Source organism: Protomyctophum parallelum (assembly GCF_964188405.1).
Source record: "Protomyctophum parallelum genome assembly, chromosome: 8".
Lineage (NCBI taxonomy): Eukaryota > Metazoa > Chordata > Actinopteri > Myctophiformes > Myctophidae > Protomyctophum > Protomyctophum parallelum.
The window spans coordinates 16976963-16999229 of NC_139703.1; the positions used below are offsets into that span (position 1 = coordinate 16976963).

The 22267-nt window shown below is 42.4% G+C and overlaps 2 protein-coding genes across 2 annotated transcripts in view; both read right to left on the reverse strand.

Moving 5' to 3' along the window:
• Positions 1-2650: 2650 nt before the first annotated feature.
• LOC310862933 (elastase-1-like) lies at positions 2651-11003 on the reverse strand (the record flags this gene model as incomplete). The annotated part of the gene is made up of 8 exons (XM_083771054.1): positions 10952-11003; positions 10378-10475; positions 9714-9814; positions 8803-8928; positions 7970-8106; positions 7049-7191; positions 6247-6400; positions 2651-2730 (listed from the first exon to the last, which is right to left on the reverse strand). The coding sequence occupies exons 1-8, from the start codon at positions 10989-10991 to the stop codon at positions 2651-2653; spliced, it is 879 nt and encodes a 292-aa protein (XP_083627180.1). The 5' UTR covers positions 10992-11003.
• A 3252-nt stretch (positions 11004-14255) lies between these two features.
• The window catches only part of LOC310862934 (elastase-1-like), a gene marked incomplete at both ends in the record, with an annotated part of 15550 nt that continues 7538 nt past the window's right edge, over positions 14256-22267 (reverse strand). Inside the window, 7 exons of the mRNA XM_083771055.1 lie at positions 14256-14264; positions 14507-14683; positions 16077-16219; positions 18443-18579; positions 19878-20003; positions 21388-21488; positions 22001-22098. Of these exons, the coding sequence (XP_083627181.1) occupies positions 14256-14264; positions 14507-14683; positions 16077-16219; positions 18443-18579; positions 19878-20003; positions 21388-21488; positions 22001-22098 (791 nt within the window). The remainder of the gene's footprint in view (positions 14265-14506; positions 14684-16076; positions 16220-18442; positions 18580-19877; positions 20004-21387; positions 21489-22000; positions 22099-22267) is intronic.

Consider the following 22267-nt stretch of genomic DNA (forward strand, 5'->3'; position numbering starts at 1 on the left):
GTGGCTGGGGTTTAGACAGCCATGACTCCAGTTCCCAGACTGGCGCCTCAAGCTCAGTGTTAGTAAAAATGTTCCACCTCTACAATACGGAAGCAACCCGTGAAATCAACATCATGGTTGACGACGCCCGGCGGCTACAGTCCCAGTCCTCCCCGACATATCTTGGTGACAGAACAATGTCCTTCAAACAACACCTGGACAGCGTCAATGGAAAGACCACCGCCCGTGCAGCAGTGATACAGGTCTAGCCGGCACCACATGGGGAGACACCACAAAGACGCTGCACATCTCCACCAAGGCCTCTGAGTACTGTCCCCTAGTCTGGAACCGTAGTGCTCATGTCACGTTTCGGTGCAGCCATGCAGAAGTGGGGTCTCTTGGACAGTGTCCGCTGCGAATGTGGGGATCCACTATACAGACTGGAACACGTGCTGACCGGCTGCCCCATATACCGGCCATTGGTTAGTAGGTGCTCTTAGACGACCAATAGGGACAGCAATGTGTTAGTAGGTGATCTTAGAGTTAGATGACGAATAGCGACAGATATGGGTTGAGCTCATGGCTTTGAGACTGCAAATTCATGCCAGTTCACTTCCTCACAATCTGGTTTTGAGTGTTGCCTGGCAGATTGCGTGACAATATGACATAATCATTCAATGACATCACAACCGTGCAATCGTTCTTTAAAAATACTTCAGACAAGCGACTTGCAACAAGGAAACCGATCTTCCTTCATTTTAACAAATTCATCTGTAAATTAGTTGTCAACACTCATTGACGGTGGAGCTGCTGTGTGAAATCACTGGACGATACATCTGGAAGGAGAACATAAGAAGGACCAGGCTGCTGTGGTGGTCACTGGTCAGACACGAGATCTACTGCTTTGAAGGAGACAGAAACCATAGGAGAAGAGATTGAAGTACACATCTTCAACACAGTGTCTTTATGCTGGAGGAAGTTGACCCCAGTGACGCCTGGAACAGGAAAACGTTACCTTGAGGTTCCCTCCTGGCGCTGGGGACACACAGCTGTGCTGATAGAATATACAGTCTACCTCTGGGGCGGTTATAATTACTACACAAGGAACACACAAATACATTCTGGAGGAATGTGCTTCATGCATTTGATGTTGACGCCCACATATGGTTCAAACCACAGGTTTCTGGGACTGTTCCAGAGGGGAGGTACTACCACTCAGCCTGTGTCTTGGGGAAGGTCCTGTTTATCCATGGAGGATACAACCAGACTGGATACACTAATGACATCTACAAGTTGGATACCACCACAATGGTCTGGACTTTAATTAACACCAGAGGAACTCCACCTCCTGCTACAGAACGTCACTCTGCCACCATCATCGGAGTTTCAGGACCAAGATGTTTGTATACAGGGGGGATGGGTCAGTACAACACCATCAGAGTGTTTGACACAGAGACTAACCATTGGCTGAACACACCTTCTGCCCAGCTTCTTCCAGAAATACGTGAGGATCATTCTACCTTTACCTACAATGGAGAGATGTACATATTTGGTGGACGCAGAATGAACCAATACTTCAATGATCTGTGGAAATTCAGTCCAGAGACCTTCTCCTGGAAGATGGTTGAGCCCAAGGGGAAACACCCACATAGGATGTTTAACATGTGCTTTTGCATGGTGGGAAATCGTATCATCCTCTTTGGAGCAGACAACAGACCAGGTGACCTGTATGTCCTAGCCTTCAGTCCTAACCTCAAAACACTATGCAAGCTGGCAATTATTCAGTACGGTCTGGATCTGTCTGAACTCCCACACATCAGGTGGGAACTGGTAGCCAACAGCAGCTGAGAAAATAACAGTCCTAAAATAAACAAACAAACAACAACTAATACAATAAAATAAAATAAATAAAACTGTGAATAAAAAATATAATAATTTCATGGAGAATGATGTGTCAAATTCAGCTGCTGTCTCGGCTGCTTTGTTAACAGAAGCTTTGTTTAGCTCACTGCATAGCCACATACTTACACGTGTGGTGAGAGCAGAAGAGTGAAAAAATGAAGCTGCTTTCTTTTACAGTGGCTGAACTAACCACAAAGCTGCTAGTAATCACTTGATTGGCTGATAGGAAACACCTGGAGGATTCAAAGGTTGAACTTTGTGAACAGAAACCCCTAAACAAGAAACCAAAAACATTGACCTGCCCTTAGAGGTAGCTAAAAACCACTGAGGGAATGTCAGCATATATAGCATCGTATACAATTTGCTCAGACACTATGATGTAAAATTCTCAATTCTTCAATGTCAATAGGAATTTTGTGTGGAGTTTGTGTAGGACAAAGTTTGTCGACAGACACCAAAAGCTGGAGATAGGAGCACCCCTCATAAACTCAACTAAAAGCAAGAGTGAAGAGATGAGTCTTGAGTTGAGCTAAAGATGTCTACAGAGGGTGCGTGTCTGAGCTGTAGTGGGGTTTTAAAGATGTCTACAGAGGGTGGGAGTTTAAAGATGTCTACAGAGGGTGCGTGTCTGAGCTGTAGTGGGAGTTTAAAGATGTCTACAGAGGGTGCATGTCTGAGCTGTAGTGGGAGTTTAAAGATGTCTACAGAGGGTGAGTGTCTGAGCTGTAGTGGGGGTTTATTGCAGGCTGTCGGCCCGTAGATTGTGGCATCACGAGGGGACACACAGGTGGTAGATGGGTGTTACAATCCCACAGCCAGAAATGGCCACTGTATCAACAACTACAACTCCTATAGGGTCAGGGACGTGGACACATAGACATCAAAGGGGGCTTCAGCCCCTGCCCTTTTACCCGTCTGTAAAACAACTGGTGCCAGTCCTTTCCATGCCATACCGGAAGGCAGCATTCAGGAGAATAGCTTTTTCCATTGTCTCCTGAACTTGGAACGCACCATTTTGCGTTGAACACATTTGTTTCGAAATCCATGTCGTACAACCGCATCTCCAGTAGATAAAGAGTGCTGGGTTGTGCCCCGAAAATAGCTGATCTACAAGCTCTCAGCGTGTCTCAGCGCAACGCGTTGTGAGCTAGTAGATCTGCTACTTTCGCTGGACGGAGCTGGATCCAAGGATGGAAAGTAAATAATGATGTTAATTGTTAAGTAATAGTTTGGATATTATTTTGTCTTAAGAGCATTATTCCCTGGATGTTTTTGCCTCATGTTGGCCTAGTTGAGTTATTAAGTTATTATTAAGTGTGTGTGTGTGTGTGTGTGTGTGTGTGTGAGATGAGGTCATCACATTTGGGCACATTCATTTTGGGCCATTTTTGCCTTATATAGGTTGTTAATGGTACCCCAACTTTCAACTATTTAATTCACAATGTTTTATGTTATTTGGATGACCCTAAGGATCATAAAAAAAACAAGAACGTAGTATTGCAATTTATTTTTGGTCACGCCCCCTTTTTAGCTTAGATTGACGGGCCTATAAGATGTCTCAGGAGCCACTCAGCAAAAGTCCAAAGGCAGCAAGCTAAAAAAATGACAGTTATTTTGAAAGGTTTACATTTTTATTTTGTAACGGACTACATGACTAGTCTAAAAATTAAAACGCACAGTAAAAAGCCACATTTCCATCTATAAGGCCAAACCTCAATTAACATTGTGATTAATGATGAAGTTACAAAATGTTCACAAAATGTGAAGAGAACATATAAATGAACCAATTATCACAGTTGAATCAAGTGGTTAATACTCGGCTGACATCAGGCCATATCACTTTCTTTTGGAACAAACAAGGAGCGCCTACAATCTTTGAACAAACAAATAAAGGGGCGCATACCATATACAATCCTACAATCTTGTTCAAAACAATGAAAAAAAACACCGAATGAATGTGTTTTTATTGGTATGACCATGACGGGCCGCAGAAGCAGGAGCCGCATGCGGCCCACCGCCACGTACAGGCCACAGGTTGAGTAGCACTGCAGCTGCAGCTTGAAATCTTATTCCGGTACTTATCTAATACCTACAGGCAGCTACTATGAGAGTAATCACTGAGCATGTTTTGGGTCAAAATGCCTGAGACGCTAGGTTGGCCTTCATTTAATTTGGATAATGTGCTCACACATGGCCTGTGTCAGCAGCCAGTTATGCACCTGTGTTTTGTCCCACACAATCATTCCTTTGGCTTTACTCAGCACCTATTATTTACCCATTTGTAACACCGGCGGTTCTCATTCAGAAAGGTGTTGTTTGCCTGAAGCTGCATCTTTTCTGTACTCTCACTTCACTCAAATGCGTACCACAGTATACCTGTTTTAGAAAGCATACAAACAAAACCCTGGGGAATAATATGAATGTTGGTTGTTGCTCGTATAAAGGTGTTTGATGTTAGCTCACTTAGGTATCCTACTGTTAAGCTAGTGATGATAGTAGACAAGTAGAGACACAGTCAGAGGCAAGACAACAAGATACACATGCTTGTTGACTCTTCCTTGCGTTACTTCCGTTTGGCGAGTAGAGGATAAAGACCCAGTGAGGGCTGGAGAGAAAAAGGAATTAATCTTTTGGCCTGTTTGTATTCTGTAGTAGTCACTGAATAGGGACCGGGTAACAAGGAGGTGTGCATATGTCAATGACAATGTGTTACGTGAATAGGGACCAGCTGGGTAACAAGGAGGTGTGCATATATCAATGACAATGTGTTACGTGCAGGAGAAGGAGAAGTAGTCCGCACACTGTTTCGTAGCTCCCACAGGAATCTTATTAAATTAGGAGGATGACAACGTTTCGACCCCTTATGGGTGTTCGTCAGGTATGAGGAATGTGTTACGTGAACTCTAGCCTCCCTAGGCATGTCATAATAGGCAAACATTTGCCAAAATATCCGGACATACGGCAAAAATAGATCTACATACAAGCTCTCAATGTGTGTGAGCTTGCATCTGGTATTTTCTGAGAAGTCATTTGGTATAAAAAGGGGAAAAGGAGGGGTGCCAAATATAGAGCCTTAGGGGACTCCAGTCAGCATAGGCTATAGTGTTTAATCAACCTTCTTGACCTTTACTTTTAAACACCAAATTCCATGGCCTTGTGTTGTGATTTGATAATGGCAGTACAGTACATTGAGTCTTTGCAGATATGTCTTTGTCTTTATGAGAAAGGGGATATACATAAAGAGAGCTCCATTGAATAATTTCAGCTGATAATTTGACAATTAAGCTGTAAAACTTGGAGTCTAGAATTTAGACAGTTTTTCCTTTATTTATTGATGATGGGTTCTCAGATTGATGTTTGAGTGACCTTCCACACTGTCTTCTGAAAATAAAAGACTGTTTGCAATGCTCTGTCATCTGTGTCCTTCCCTATAACTGTTAAGAGGATTACATCCTCTGATGTCACATGCATCATTAAAATGCTATAATCCTCCATAAAACAGACTATTCACAATGATAGAAACACGATGAGTTTATTTCTGCACAGAGGGATCAGACTGCACAAGAAAAAGATTGATGGACATATAGTTGAATGCAGAGTTAATTCTCCTCCTCCTTACATGATCTGGAAACAAAGAGAAAGATGTATTTAATAATAGAAAAGACCTATTTAACCCTGAACCTTAAACTTTAAAGGACCACTTTTCAACCTATCTTCATATAATAGGTCCTCACTAATAATCATGAAAAAATTGCACCATTTTTTTCTACGTCTTCCAGTGACCTCATCATTAGGCAGATATTTATTTAAACAAGATTTCTTTACAACAATATTTAGATTTTCATTATCGTGAGAACGATACTTTTCAGGACTAGAAAGCCTGCAGTTTTTATTAGCTTGTATTCCCCATCGATGATGTCACTGGAAGACGGTTTCTGAACTGCCCACAGATGTCCTATGAGACACAGATTCAGTAGAAAAAAATCGTGAAGAATATGAAGATAGGTTGAAAAGTGGTGAAGTGGTCCTTTAAATGTACACATTTTGCAAGAAAATGGTGACACCATGAAAGAGTTAGTCTGCAAAACAAGCCATTTATTTTTGAGTACATAGGGATATATCTTGCGCCACCCCTTAACCCTTATCCCTAAACTAATTTGCCATTTTTTACTATTTAAAAAAACCTATATTAAAATAGTTGAATATATATTATATAACTACAAGCTCACATAGTGTCTCGATGTAGATCGGCTAGATCGGGTGGCGCAAGATGGAGCCACCCTTATACCGCTTCTATACTGAAGCCGGGAGTTCAATTTTTTTTCCTTTATATAATTATGAGTTTATTAGTTATGGATCTTATACTGACCGAGTCCATCCATTCGATGTAGGCAGAGACACGTGTGAAGACAGTGGGCTTCTTGGGAGCATCGCAGCCCATGCTGGACACAAAGCTGGCAATACCATGGACGACGTATTTACCTTCCACCAGGCAGTTCAGAGGGCCACCAGAGTCGCCCTATGGGTATGCAGACAGAAAGAGAAAGTATGTTGACACGAGGGTCAAATTACTGATAAAGCAGCACATGCCAGAGGGATTATAAAGCATGCAAGATTTTGATTATTTATTGATTCTTTTCTGCCCTTTTCTGCATTCTGGTTCAATTTGAAGCCACATAGTAAAACTTCAACTCTCATAGTATAAATACTGACTCAAATGAAACATCTTCATTTAAAGCTGCAATTCGTGGAAGAGTCTCATTGACTTCCATTCTAAATTTTGAGTTTAAAATATAAAGTAGGCATATAATATATAAACGAGTATACATTTAAATTCCATTAAAAATATGTGAACAAATAATACTTCTGTGTCCTAAATGTGGCACTAATCTCTCTTGCCCTCTCGGGAGCCACACATGACCTTATGATAATAGTTTCAGTTGTAGTTTTTGAGTGGTACTAGCCACTCCAATGAACAGCTCTGTCTATCCGTCCGTCCGTCCGTCCGTCCCTCCCTGTGTATGTCCAAGTACGGAAATAGCGTTGCTTGGCACCAAGTGTCACAGCCGCCCTAACACACACACACACACACACACACACACACACACACACACAGCACCACCACCACCAATCAGTTCAGACAGGTCTGATTTTCTTATATACTCACATTGCAGCCAGCCTCTGCACCGCCTCCGCCACACACCATGCTGGTCTTCACAGTGCTGCCCCACCAGTCAGATCTGGTGCAGTTCGCGTGGTCAACCAGAGGAAGATAGGCCTCCTTCAGCTGGATAGATATGCTGCCACCAGCTGGGAAAAGAGACGGGAAGGAGAAATATACAAGAATACAGTAAAGCTTGAGTCCCGTACCAAAAGTAGCCAACGTATAAGCTGACAACGCGCCTAAATTATGTGTCGTGTTGCGAGCTAGTAAATTGGCTACTTTGGCCGAGGGATGGAATATGAATTGGGCACAAATCTTCTATTACAACAGTACATATACTATTACTGTCTAGTACAGCTGGCCATCACAGAGATTGCCTTTCGCCACCCCTACACTTATTTATTACACATGGTCGCTTCTGTTTTCATGTACTTCATCCTGGTGTGGGTTGTTGTCACTTGTCAGTCTGTGTACTGTGCCCTGAGAAGTGAGGAAGGTTCTTGCTTTCAAAACACACAGGCAAATAAATGATTGACGGGAACAAGTTACAGTCCTAATAGCCTCAGAAACCCAGTCCTAAAGCCTCTTTATTTGTATTTGTATCAACCGCTCACTTCACACTGGGATGTGGCCCCTCCTACAGTATGTCCAGCTATTTCTGCCCTACACAAACATGTGTAGGACATGTACGATGATAAGAGCGCCCCTCACTACATACGGGGGTGATTTTTGTATATTCAGCTATAGCGTATATTTTTGTTGCCATTAATATTAAATGCCATTGAGAATTTACGTCATATGTAGGCCTAGACGAGCAAATCGGCAATTTTGTCTTAACACAAACAACTCACTGACAATTAATGGATGATGTATGATACGTTTTTCTTCACATGGATGTGATTTTTAATTTGATATCCAACTCACTGGAAGTGACTCCCCATCCAGTGACGAAGCAGTTATTGTTGTGGGGCAGGATCTGTCCAGAAAGAGGCAGGGAACCCAGCTGGACGTAGCTGTTCAGGGTGGCGTCAGCGGAGAGGCGCAGCAGGGCGATGTCCCATCTAAACAGAAATGAAGCACATTCAGCTGTTGGTGTGGGTTGAGGGAAGACAACAGACTGCTAGCTTATAGTTACTTTGACAGTAAAGAATGTCAACCCAATTCTCCCCGTGTCCCCTAGGGTAGGTACCCTCACAAAAAACATACAGTAATCCTGTTCTCTAAACTACCTCCCCCTGGCGAGCCGGGGCGCCTGATGGAGGGGAAAGGAACTGCAGGTCGGAATAGCGTGTTCCTTCCATGCGTTACGTCCGGCCGGGGAAACGCTCCCCTGTCAGGTGAAAAGAAGCAGCTTGGACTACTCATGAATAGAAGGAAGCATGAGGTCAGCCCTCCCCCCCCCCCGCCCCCCCAGGTTGGCAGAGGAAGTGTAGTGCCCAGGATTACATTAGATAATTGACACTGGGTGAAAACAATGGGTTGCAAAATCATGGGATAAAAAATATAGGCAAACAAAAAAAAGAATGTCAACCCAAACTTTTCTTTAGCTGTTTCTTTTCTATAAGTTAGATAAAATAACAATAACATAAAAAAGACCTTCACACCAGTACTACCGCATGTCAGAGAAAACATTTACTACAATGAGATCACCTTCAGATTATAACTGTAAACTAATTGGTATACCAAAGAAAATCAAACGGGCAGTGTAACCACAATTTGAAATCTATGATGAATGTTAGGATGATCTGCCTGCTCACCCTGAGGATAGGAAGTTTGCGTTCCACTTGGGATGGATAAAGACACGACTGACACCCATGACCTGCTCCTTGCCACTGTTGACGTTCAGGTCGTGCTCGCCAAGAACCACGCGCCACGTCCTGGGGCTGTGTTTTTGCGAATGAAAGACATATTGTTGTTAAAGGCATTATAGGCAACTTTGAGAACTTTGTGTATTTTGGTTTTGTTCCACTGTTTATGTTGACATTCCTTGGCTTGGCAGGAGCTCTTAATTGATCCCTTTGAACTTCAAGTGCACTGAGTTGACTGATTGGGCCGTACAAGTGTCAAACTCGTTCTATGCTCGTTAGTGATCTCCAATCATTGAATGCACAGGCTGTTTCTGTATTCTGGTAAACGTTTACAAATAGATTTTGAGCTAATAGTAGCTTAGTTATTACACAAAATGCACATTACACAAAACATGTTTTTCGTGTTTAACCACTTGAACCCTATAGCGTCCCTATTCAGGTATATCGTACCAGGCCAGAAATTCTACAGGTGCTGGTCAAAAATATACGTACAATGAAAAGGAAGGGATGCCCGCACACTGTTTCTCTGCTCCCAGGAAATGTTATTAGTACATTATGAAATATAAAAGTACTAATACAATTCCCTGGGAGCAGAGAAACAGGAAAGCAGGAAAAAATATAGATTGGCTATTTTCGGTGAAGACATTTGGTGTAGAAGGAAGAAATTAGGTGGCCTAGGAGGGATCATTTTTTTAGGGTTTGGTTAACATAAGGTTTAAGTTGATTATATAGGGTTTAAACCTAACTCTGTGGTTTAAGAGGCATTAAGCCAAATGTTTGACCTTTGAATATAACTCAAATTCACGACCAATAAAGAGAAGGCTGGTACTTTACTACAAACTGTATGTACAGTATGTTACCTGTCCACACAGTGAGCAGCAGTCATCACCCATGATGTCCCGATCAGGGTCCCTCCACAGGTGTGGCGCCATGTGTTACCATACTTCCACTGAAGAGTGATCTGAGAGAATAAAAAAAAAACACGGTTCTAGTGAAAGAAATGCCATAATTATCATACCAAGCTTAGGGTTAAATAATGACCAGGTGTAGCAGAATTGGCTCAGAGTCTCTGCCTGACGACCAAAAAGCCTAATATCTCTGCGATGAGTGTCCAACAATGGCTGAAACGTCATCAACCCTGTAATGTCATTGTTTTCACCATAAACGGAACACTGTGGAGAAGAGCTGTGCGCGGACTTTTTAATGTTTTTACCACAGCCCATTTTATCATGACTATTAGTGAGGATCAATTATATGAAGATAAGTTGATGAATGGATGAATGAAGTCGAACTTTAAGATGTCAATTTCCACAGGGTTCAAATCCCATGAACAGAATTCCAAAATGTCTGTGTATATACACGGTATAGGCTACACATATGTGCTACTTTCAACCTATTGCTCCTATTTTGGGCATGACCTTTAAAAGATTTTAAGTAAGGGTCCATTTTGGTATAGCATTTAACTCTCTCTGGGTTAAATGCACACCGAGGACATTGCTGTGTATGTATGTTGCAAAATGTTACCTGCCAGGGCCATGAGTTGGGACTGGCCACCTCACCTCCCACAACCCTCTCCTCAACACTGTTGAGATACCTGGGCTGAGGCTCCAGGTCAGCCAGCACTGAGGAGCACACATGGGAGACAAGCAGAAAACAATGTCAACTAATTGGGCATAATATAGTTTCACAGCTGTGCCAAAACAATACTGTTACATCATTTAAATGTGTTTCCAAGTGAGTGTTTATGTGCGTGTGTGAAAAGGTGAGAAAGAGAAAGGAGAATGAAAAGTAAACGTTTGTGTGTGTGTCTGTGTGTGTTGGGAGAGACGACAGAGATTGATAAAGAGCGGGGGAGACGTGCTGTGCGCTCTGATCGAGACGGTTATTTTTTTAATTAATTAGAAACAAATGGTCTGAATGTTCACTCGGAAATCCCTGCCGAAGTTCGAGTCCTAAAATAAGGGCTAGGGTACAGCCTGTGTGTGTGTGTGTGTGTGTGTGTGTGTGTGTGTGTGTGTGTGAGAGTGTGTGCGTGTGTGTGCGTGTGTGTGCGTGTGTGTGTGTGTGTGTGTGTGTGTGTGTGTGTGCATTTATTTACCCATGGCTGCAAAAGTGGTCAACACCAAAAGCCTGAGCATGTCTGCAGTGTTCCAAAATGTGTCTGTAAAGAAACTCCCTTTCTTTTATAGCTGATGTTGACCTTCAGTTGATCTGGAATGTGTGCTTAGCCTTCCTCTGTGTCAGCAGCCAGGTATGCACCTGTGGTCTCTCTCACACACACACACACACACACACACACACACAGACATACGCGTTATCATAGCCAATGGCCTCACACCCCCTGGTGTGACCAATGGCAAATGGATCATATACTCGTATAGCATGAGCCAACCTTTTGGCTGAAAAATAAACAAAAACATGACTGCCTGTGAAATGTGTAGCCAATTGTGGTTGTTGTTGAGACAAATAGCAGGTCTATAATAATCCAGTCCAGATTTGGAACAGTTTTGAACCATTTTAATGCAGATTGAAAATGGAATAAAATATCAGTATCTTCTCAGTTATATGATGTTCTTATTGTTATCACAGTTTTACAGGCGCAAAAAAGGTGGGTGAAATTCTCTGAGAGAAAATAAAGAAAACAAGGAAAACAGAATTAACAGATCATATACAGTACAGTATGTCATATATACTAAATAATAATAAGCAATGTGTGCAATGTCAGTATACATATGGCTACAAAAATAGCAAATATAGAAACACAGTCCCTTGTGCGTATACTGTAGTTTCTCGTACAGGTGAGACATCATACAGAATAGCAAATTGTACAGAAACACAGTTGTGCGTATAGTCTGTAGTGTCGCTGTGCGGGCCCAGAAAAAACTATCCTCTATCTATGGCTTTGTTTTTGGTTTAACTTTAGACTTGATGGGCGACTGTGGCTCAGGAGAGCAGGTCGTCCAATGATCCCTGAGTCGGCGGTTCGAATCCCGGCTCCTCCTGTCCACATGTCGAAGCGTCCTTGGGCAAGACACTGAACCCTACACTGCCTCCAATGAGTCGGTCGGTGTGAGCTTGCCACCATTGGTATGTGAATGTGGGAAGTGAGGACGCTGGCGTCGACTGTTCGCAGCTTCATCCCCCAATGTATGAATGAATGAACCATTATAAAGCGCTTCGAGCACTTGGAAATGCGCTATAAAAATTCATCATTGATTTATTACCAAACATGGTCACTTTATGCTTCCAGTCACTACTTTAAAGTCTGCTTTCAATCACCATGATATAAGTCGGCTATGCTGTGGGAGCGGCGTTGCTACCTTGGTGTGATTTTGATTGACAAGTTTGCACTTCACTCTTCACAACTCTGCGTCTCCGCTGCACACGCTAGCTTGTTAGTCTATAGCAGATAGCATTCAAATTTCAGAATTTCTATCCAATATCTTAGTTACAATGAAATTGAGTTGACGTGTTTTTAACCTTTGCATAATCCCGAGCTGCACGGTCTCCCCCGATGACTAAGCCCCCTGTCCCCATCTGAGGTGCCTTCTCCCCAGGCCGAATTTCAGGTTTACACCCACAGTCTGCTAGGGTTCGGGGGGGGGGGGGGGGGGGAGGAGCCGTAATATGCATACAGTATATAATAGTATTATAAGACTGCTGCGTGATAAAAAAATTAATTAGATAGCCGGATTACCCCCTTTTTTGCATGTCATATAGGGTCTCTAAGAACAAAAGTATTGTTTGTTTGTAGTTGATGTAAATATGAATTTCTGATGCAGTTCATTTTGTTGGTGGGCGTGAATAATTGTTGTACACGTGGGTTTTGAGTAAGACTCACCCCCGCTGTGGCCCGAAGTCTGATCCCAACCAATAGCATTCGTCCAGGGTGTCTTTGGACACAAGGCAGGTCTTCATCAGGGCAGCCTGCCCTGATGAAGACCTGTTAGGTCGCAACATGTTGGCAGTTGCCTTTTTGATTTAATAAAGGCGTTCCTCATTTTTTAACTTTGTGTGCCCGGATCCTTCTCTTTTTATCTATACTGGATGTATTGCCATGGAATTTTCAGTGCGCCTTCATGCTTTATGGAGACTGAAGCGTTATTATGTATCCCACCAACGTTCTAGGAAAGCCCTGCTGTGATTGGCCAGTAGTCGGTGTGATTGACACAACTACAACCTATCTCAAAACCTCACAATAAACCTAACCTCCCACGGGGCAGCACACCTAAACCTAACCTTAACCCATGTCTAAGCAATGACTAGTCTAAACTAAGTATGCACCCCCCTAAACCTAACCTGAACGGCCTAACCTCAGTAAAACTATGCCCTCCCGGGAGCCAATCAGACACATGGTACGGGCGGGTCTACCCTAGAACGTTGGTGGGATGCATAATCACGCGAGGCGCAACCTTGCTGATTTAAGTAACCCCATTGCATCTCCTCTAATGCCACCCTTAAAGGGATAGTTCAGATTTTTTTTATTTAAGCTGTATGAAATACTTGCCATTAATATAGTGGTTGCAACTGTATTAATTGATTGCCCGAGTCCCGTGGTGGGAGTTCTGCTCAGGTTTCGGTGAAATATTAAGTAGTTCCAGTCATTTTGTGGGAGGCACAGGGGGCCATGCATTAAAAGTAAATTAATCCACAAAACTAACGTAATTTGTATTGTTGACCAATTTCTAAAATATTAGTGCAACTTTTGTTCATTTTTTATCTGATTTACTTTTACTGCGTAGCCCCCCCCCCCCCCCACACACACACAAAATGACCGGAACTACTTAGTTTAATATTGACCAAAACCAGAGCAAAACTCCCACCACGGAAGAATTTGAATACAGTTGCAACCACTATATGCAAGTATTTCATACAACTTAAGTTAAAAAGATCGGAACTATCCTTAACACTCCCTCAGTGCCACAGGACACCTTATGACGCCTTTATATATGTTTTTATTAATTTGTTTTAATGTTTTTTTTTTTTATTGATCTAATCCGGTGTGACTATATGCACATGAGGGGCACAATGGATTCACATTTTCTTTCCTTGTATTATAATGGTGGCAGCGAGGGCCAAAACTGGTGTCCACCCGGTGGCAAAGAATGAGGCCCAATAAACCACACCAATGATTCGCCACGCAACTCCAGGAACTCTTTGCAACTATACTTGCAGCCATTAATCACACAGTGCACTTGCAATTGTGACATCCTTTGATGTCACATGAATCAATAAAAGGCTGAAATGCTGCATAAAACAGACTATTCAGAATGATAGAAAGTAGTAAATACAATGAGTTTATTGATTGGTGTTTATTTCTGCACATGAGAGACTATAAGACTATACAAAGAGAAGATTGATGGACATATAGTTGAATGCAGACTTAATTCTTCTGTTCCTCCTTACATGATCTGGAAACAAAGAGAAAGACCATGTATTTAATAATATAATAGACCTTACATTAACCCTTAAATGTACACATTTTGAAGAAATAAAAAGTGACACCATGAAAGATTTTTGAGATTTAGTGAGTGGCACTGAAATTTCTATTTTAGTCTACAAACCATCATTTATTTTTGAGTACATACATACATGATATCGCTTCTATACTGAAGCTGGTTGTTCATAAAAAAATGCTTCTGTATGAGATCACTTCATTAGTTATGGATCTTATACTGACCGAGTTCATCCAATCGATGTAGGCAGAGACACGTGTGAAGACGGTGGGCTTCTTGGGAGTATCGCAGCCATAGCCGGACACAAAGCTGGCAATACCATGGACGACGTATCTACCATCCACCTGGCAGTTCAGAGGGCCACCAGAGTCGCCCTATGGGTATGCAGACAGAAAGGACACAAGGGTGTGATTAAAGGGCCTTTCAAACATGAAGCGATATAATAACACGCCTATAGTTCATTTTCAAGGAGACCTGCGTTTTTGTGCGGAGCACTGGGAAGCAGTCGCGGTGCGACAACACAATAGTCCAGTAATAATGTAATTTGACCTCAAACTAATTGCAAAAAAAACAAACTCAGCTGATTTTGTATCTTACATATGTCCTGAATAACATACAAAAAGTCCCCTGAAATTGTCTGAGGGGAAAGGGTTGAAAATGACCTGTACAGTATGGCCACCATAGACATCCAATATAAGGCAAATAATTTCAAGATTTCCTTTTGCTTTAAGTAGCATGTGACATGTCAAACTAGGGTGTTTTCACGATGCTGAGTCCATTCCAAGCATTAGTTTTGCATAAAAACAGTCCTTGGGCTAATACCGGCCATAGCCACTTGCCCAAATGTGCTGACCTCATCACATTTGTGATGACGGCTATGACCGTTATTAGCCCAAGGAGTGTTTTTATGCAAAACTAATGCTTGGAATGGACTCAGCATCGTGAAAACACCCTAGTTTGACATGTCACATGCTACTTAAAGCAAAAGGACATTTTGAAATTATTTGCCTTATATTGGATGTCTATGGTGGCCATACTGTACAGGTCATTTTCAACACTTTCCCCTCAGACAATTTCAGGGGACTTTTTGTATGTTATTCAGGACATATGTAAGATACAAAATCAGCTGAGTTTGTTTTTGTTGCAATTAGTTGGAGGTTGACCCCTTTTTTCCCATATAATGCCTGTACTACAAGCATATTATGTGAGCACGGTCCCGTGCATTTGTTGCGCGTGTGCTCGTTTTGTGCCCACGCCCGCGACTCACCAGACCTGGATACTGTTTAGCTTTTTTTACGCTTGCGTTGTTGCGCCCCTCTTGAGCAGACCTGGAGGAGACCTGTCGTTGATCCAGGCAACAACGCCTGCGTTTCTCGCGTCCCTTTTGAAAGGCCCTTAGGTCAACACGTGTGTGTGTGATTATTTATAAAGCATGCTTTTCTGCATTTTGGTTCAATTTGAAGCCACAAAGTAAAACTTTAACTTGCATAGTGTAAATATTGACTCAAATTAAACATCTTCAGACATGTTTTGGCAGACATTGTCATTTATAAGCTAATTCCATTCCAAATTTGGGCTTGCAGCCCGATTAGAGTCTCATTGACTTCCATTCTAACATTAAAGTTTAAAATATGTGAACAAGTTCTGTCACCTAAATTTAGCTCTCATGGGGAGCCACGCCGCAAACAAACAGCCTGCTAATTTAAGGCATATATCATGACAATTATCATAATAGTTTCAGTTGTAGTTTTTCTTTTCTATACTCACATTGCAGCCAGCCTCGGCACCGCCTCCACCACAGACCATGGATTCCTTCACGGTGCTTCCCCACCATTCGCGGCTGCTGCAGGTCTTGTAGTCAACCAGGGGGAGGTAGGCCTGCTTCAGCTGGGCAGACAGGGAGCCACCAGCTGGGGAAAGAGACATGCAAAAAGCCTTGAGTACAATACAGTACATGTATGAATACAGTAAAGCTTGTGCGGTGGAGTCCCATGCCAAAAACAGACAACGTATCAACGTATCAACGCGCCACCATCACCTATGTGTCGCGTTGTGAGCTATTTTTCTATTTTGGCCGAGGAATGGAATATGAATTAGGCACAAATCTTCTATTACTACTATACCACTACAGTACTATTACTAGCAGCATATACCCATTGACGCCTGGTGCAACGTATACGTTGTTCTACCCTTGATGCCGGCGCGCTCTCTGTGTCTCATCAGCTATTGCTGTACATGTAGCAACATAACTATTTAAAAAAAGATCATCGTAATTTGAAGGTTTTCAGAAACCTTAGGTCAGGCCCTAGAAGGTGTTCCCAGATTCGGCCTCAGGCATCAATGGGTTAATATACTGCTGTCTAATTTTATACACTGGCCATCACAGAGATAATTTGAAAATAATAATCATATAAAGAACATATAGATTTGACATGACAGATAAAGAACATATTCAAATATTGGTAGGGTGGGACTGGCCATGAATCTCGACTGGAGTGGCACAAAGTCCAATCTGCGTGGGCTATTCAGAGCAGTCATCTCTGAGAGATTGCCTTTCGCCACCCCTACACTTATTTATTACACATGGTCGCCTTTGTTTTCATGTACTTCATCCTGGTGTGGGTTGTTGTCAGTCATGTACTAGTCTGTGCCCTGAAGCAAGGTGCTTGCTTTCAAAACACACAAATGATTGACGGGAACAAGTTATACAGTCCTAAAGCCTCTTATTTCTACTGTATTTTTGAGCGTTGCTAACCGCTCCGACGCGTGGCTTTGTGTGTTTGCATGTCTAAGCATTGTTATTCCGCCCCCAAATTCCCATTAATTAAGTCGATGGCAAAATGAATTACTAGGACGTCATGTGGGCAGCTACAATGTAGTTGTAGTGCATACATGGGCACTTAATGCTTTTTTTATGTCCAATATATTTGTATTTAGTTCATAAAACTAACATAACTATAATTAAATGCATTTGAAATTAAATAAAAAGGTTACTTTTCAGGATTCCCCTTTGAAAATAGCAAAACATTATTCAGATTATTATTCAGACTCAATTCAAATATAATATAGCAAAAATAGCTGATCTACAAGTTCAAAGTTTTGAGCTTGTAGATCGGCTATTTTTCAAAAATGCAATGTGGCCCTCTGGAGTGAGTGTGGAATTATAGTGGCCCTCTGTAGTGAGTGTGGAAATATAGTGGCCCTCTGGAGTGAGTGTGGAACTATAGTGGCCCTCTGGAGTGAGTGTGGAACTATAGTGGCCCTCTGGAGTGAGTGTGGAACTATAGAGCGTCGCAGTCCCTCCCCCTTTCAGAACGACGAGTGGCCCAGGAAATGAAATGCAATGCATTCTGACCATAGGATTTTCTTTAAGTATTTATTTAAAGACGGTTACGCCGCGGACAAAGCCAACTCGGATCGTGACAAATCATGACAATGAACACAATATTTTGGGCCGATCAAATCATTAGAAAGAAGAAAATAAAGGCAGGAGACAACACTATTTGTTTTGTTTTTCTTCTTATAAATTATTTGATCGGCCCAAAACATTGTGTTCATTGTCATGATTTGTCACGATCCGAGTTGGCTTTGTCCGCGGCGTAACCGTCTTTAAATAAATACTTAAAGAAAATCCTATGGTCAGAATGCATTGCATTTAATTTCCTGGGCCACTCCAAGGACTGTCTAAAGAGGACAAGAAGTGAAGACCGTACGGGCGACGCCATGTTGCTCACATGGTGCTCCATGGAAGGAAAGAAACATGAGCAGATGCAGACCAAGGAAGCTGAACGAGGAAGTGTTGGCTGCATAAAGCCCACTGCGCATGTTTCTTTCCTTCCATGGAGCACCATGTGAGCAACATGGTGTCGCCCGTACGGTCTTCGCTTCTTGTCCTCTTTATACAGTCCTTGGAGTGAGTGTGGAACTATAGTGGCCCTCTGGATTGAGTGTGGAAATATAGTGGCCCTCTCCATCATCAAAGTGTCCCACCCCTGATGTAGTGGCCCACATGACGTCATAGTCATTTATGTAGTGACTACATCATCATCATCATACGTCATCATCAAATACTAAAGACGGTGGGGTGCAGCAGATCAACTCATCCAAGGCACCGCTCATGATATCCTACTCACTGGAAGTGCGTCCCCATCCAGTGACGAAGCAGTTATTGTTGTGGGGCAGGATCTGGTCAGAAGGAGGCAGGGAGCCCAGCTGGACGTAGCTGTTCAGGGTGGCTTGATCGGAGAGGCGCAGCAGGGCGATGTCCCATCTAAACGGAAAGGATAGCGGAGAACTCGCCAGTTTACCAAGTCGCCACGGCAAGCATTCTTCATCAATGTAGTATGTTAAACTCACAGCTGTTGTAGTTCATTTCCAAAGTGATCAAATTATTTTGTGCAATTAAATGTTCAGCTAGAAATAAAAGGTGAGTATGTGAGTACCAATGATAAGTAGGCCTACCATTACAGGAATTGTTTACTAATGAATTACATTGTTTCTGTACTTTTGGTGTTGAAACTTTTAGCACAAATCTTCTATTACTACTACCACTACAGTTACTAGCAGCCTATACTATTAATATACTGCTGTCTAATTGTATACACTGTCCATCACAGAGATAAAGTGTGCAATTTTCTAAAGCCCACATTATTTTTCCAACACCTCTTTATAACAAATACTCGCCTATACAATAAATGTGATGCGTTGAAAAAGGCTACAAGTAGGCTTATTATGCAAGGTAAAACTAGATAAAACTAAAATGCAATAAATCGCGGCGAGTTGGTAAACTGGCGAGTTCTCCGGATACCAAAAGGGAAATGAAGCACAGCCAGGGTAGGTGTTGGGTTGAGCATAAAAATGTCTGGGTTTCCGAGGCTATGTTCAGCGAAGCCAACAGACTGCTGGCTGCCGGTTGGACTAGTAACTAGTCCAAAATGTCAATCCAAACAGTTTCTTTTCTATAAGTTAGAAATATAATAATAACATAAAAAGACCTTGACACACCCCCTGTACTATACCGTGTGTCAGAACATTGACTTTGAACGTATCTGCAAAGACACTGAGATCATCTTCAGATTATAACTGTAAACCCTGGTGTACCAAAGGAAAATGGGGTCCGGGGACCCCCAGGGGTCCTTGAGGGAGTTCCAGGGGGTCCCCAGCTAAATGACAGGTTGTAACCAAATGGACCCTTATGGGTCTGTAACTCTGAGAGTGAAATGGAACCAAATGGACCCTAACGACCATTTGGTTCCATTTGTACACTCAGAGTTCATTTAACATTAATTTTACAATAATAAACCGGGGCATTAAATGGGGGTCTGTAGACTAATGCATGTCAAACTGAGGGTCCTTGACATTAAACGGGTTGAGAATCACTGCTAGACCCGTAAAAATCTTCTCTTACGGGGGTCCCTGGCATTTATCTCTTCAAATGGGGGTCCACGGGCTAATTAGTGTCAATTTGGGGGTCCTTCACATGAAAAAGTTTGGGAACGACTGGTGTAACCACAATGAGTTGTGACATCTACTGTATGTGCTAACTGGTAGAATGATGTGCCTCCTCACCCTAAGGCCACATTGTTGGAGTTCCACTTGGGATGGACATAGACCTTACTGACACTGAGGACCTGCTCCTTGCCACTGTTGACGTTCAGGTCGTGCTCACCGGCAACCACGCGCCACGTCCTGGATCTGTTGTAGAAAGACAGACATGTTCACATCACAACTATGATCACCATAACCGTATAGCACTCAGATCAGCATGTAAACGTTATCTCTGCTGCTCGTCCATAATCCATATACCGTGTACTGTGTGTGTGTGTGTGTGTGTGTGTGTGTGTGTGTGTGTGTGTGTGTGTGTGTGTGTGTGTGTGTGTGTGTGTGTGTGTACTGTATTTGTAATTAACATGATACTGTACTAAAGTTACATGTAGAAAGTCTCAAAGGACTAATAAAACATCCGTCCGTCCGTCCGTCCATCCATCTATCTTTTTTCGCTAATTCACTTTCTGTTTATTCAAGGCCTCCAATTGTACTGTACTTTGCATACTGCTTTGTTTATAATGCTACTGTGGTATGCATTTAAATGCTTGCCTTAAAATGCCTTTCAAAAGGAAGGCATTCCTATGCCGTATTTGGCGTAATCACACGGTTCAAAAGATGCAATACTCCCGTCAGTGACAGAGGCCTGACGTGAAAGGTTTATAATGGCATTTCAGGCGCTATATTAAGTGAATATAATGAGGCACATCAGACCTAGGAACAACACAAGACGACAGACTGAGACTTTATCATGCCTTGATGCCTGGTATAATTTGAACACCATTGCTGTCACAGTGAAATTAGATTTCCATTGCTGTCAGAAAGAAGTCACAACATGACAGTCTCTCCATTGAGTTGTCATCTAACCCAATGGCTTGTGCCTCGTAATCATTGGTGATAGTGATCACTCCCCAAACATTCTGTATAACGCAGCACAGCTGTCCTCGTTGAAAATCACCCCCTCACTGCAGGCTTTACTTCTTTCTTTTTTGTGTGTGAGTGTATAAGAGATTTCTTTTAGTTTAGTTTTTCACTAAACGCAAACCCAAATGTCTATACTTTAGCTACGGTATGTGGGCAAACGGCAAATGGCAGGCTGTTTCTGTATTTTGGTAAACATAGATTTTGAGCTAATACACAAAACATGTTTTTTGTGTTTAACCACTTGAACCCTAGCGTCCCTAGTATTCAGTATACCAGATGAACATCCTAAAAAATAGGTTTGGTGTAGAAGGAAAAAAAATGAGGTGGCCAACAATGTGGCCAAGTACTATGGACGAATAACAGTTTAAGTTCAAATTTTATTCTGACCCCTCCACGAAAAGGGCTAGTTGTCTTGTTGTCCTGGATAAGGATTCATCATTTATACATTATGGATAATTAGTGTGGACTTAAACTGCTATTCGTCGGTTTTTAGAGGCATTAAGTCAAATGTTGGACCTACTGTATGAGGATAACTCAAATTCACGACCAATAAAATAAAGAGAAGGCTGGTACTTTACTACAAAACAGTACTGTATGTACAGTATGTTACCTGTCCACACAGTGAGCAGCAGTCATCACCCATGATGTCGTGATCAGGGTTCCTCCACAGGTGTGGTGGAACCTGCTGCCAGACTTGTACTGAAGAGAGATCTGAGAGAAACAAAAAAAAACACGGTAGTGAAAGAAATTCTCATACCAAGCTTAAGGTTAGGGTTAAATAATGACCAGGTGTAGCATAATTGGCTCAGAGTCTCTGCCTGACGACCAAAAAGCCTAATATCTCTGCGATGAGTGTTCCAACAATGTCTGAAACGTCGTCAACCCTGTAATGTCAGTGTTTTCACCATAAACGGAACACTGTGGAGCAGAGCTGTCTGCGGACGTTTTAATGTTTTTACCACGGTCCATTTTATCATCATATGAACTTTAGTTGAACTTTAACATGTCAATTTCCACAGGCTTCAAATTCCATGAGCAGAATTCCAAAATGTCTGTGTATATACACGGTATAGGCTACACATATGTGCGACTTTCAACCTATTGCTCCTATTTTGGGCATGACCTTTTTTTAAGTAAGGGTCCATTTTGGTATAGCATTTAACTCTCTCTGGGTTAAATGCACACCGAGGACATTGCTGGTGCTAATTATTGCAAAATGTTACCTGCCAGGGCCATGAGTTGGGACTGGCCACCTCACCTCCCACAACCCTCTCCTCAACAATGTTGAGATACCTGGGCTGAGGCTCCAGGTCAGCCAGCACTGAGGAGCACACATGGGAGACAAGCAGAAAACAACTAATTGGGTATATAGTTTCACAGCTGTGCCAAAACAATACTGTTACATCATTTAAATGCATTTCCAAGCGTGCGTGCGTGTGTGCGTGTGTGAAAAGGTGAGAAAGAGAAAGGAGAATGAAAGTGTGCGAGCG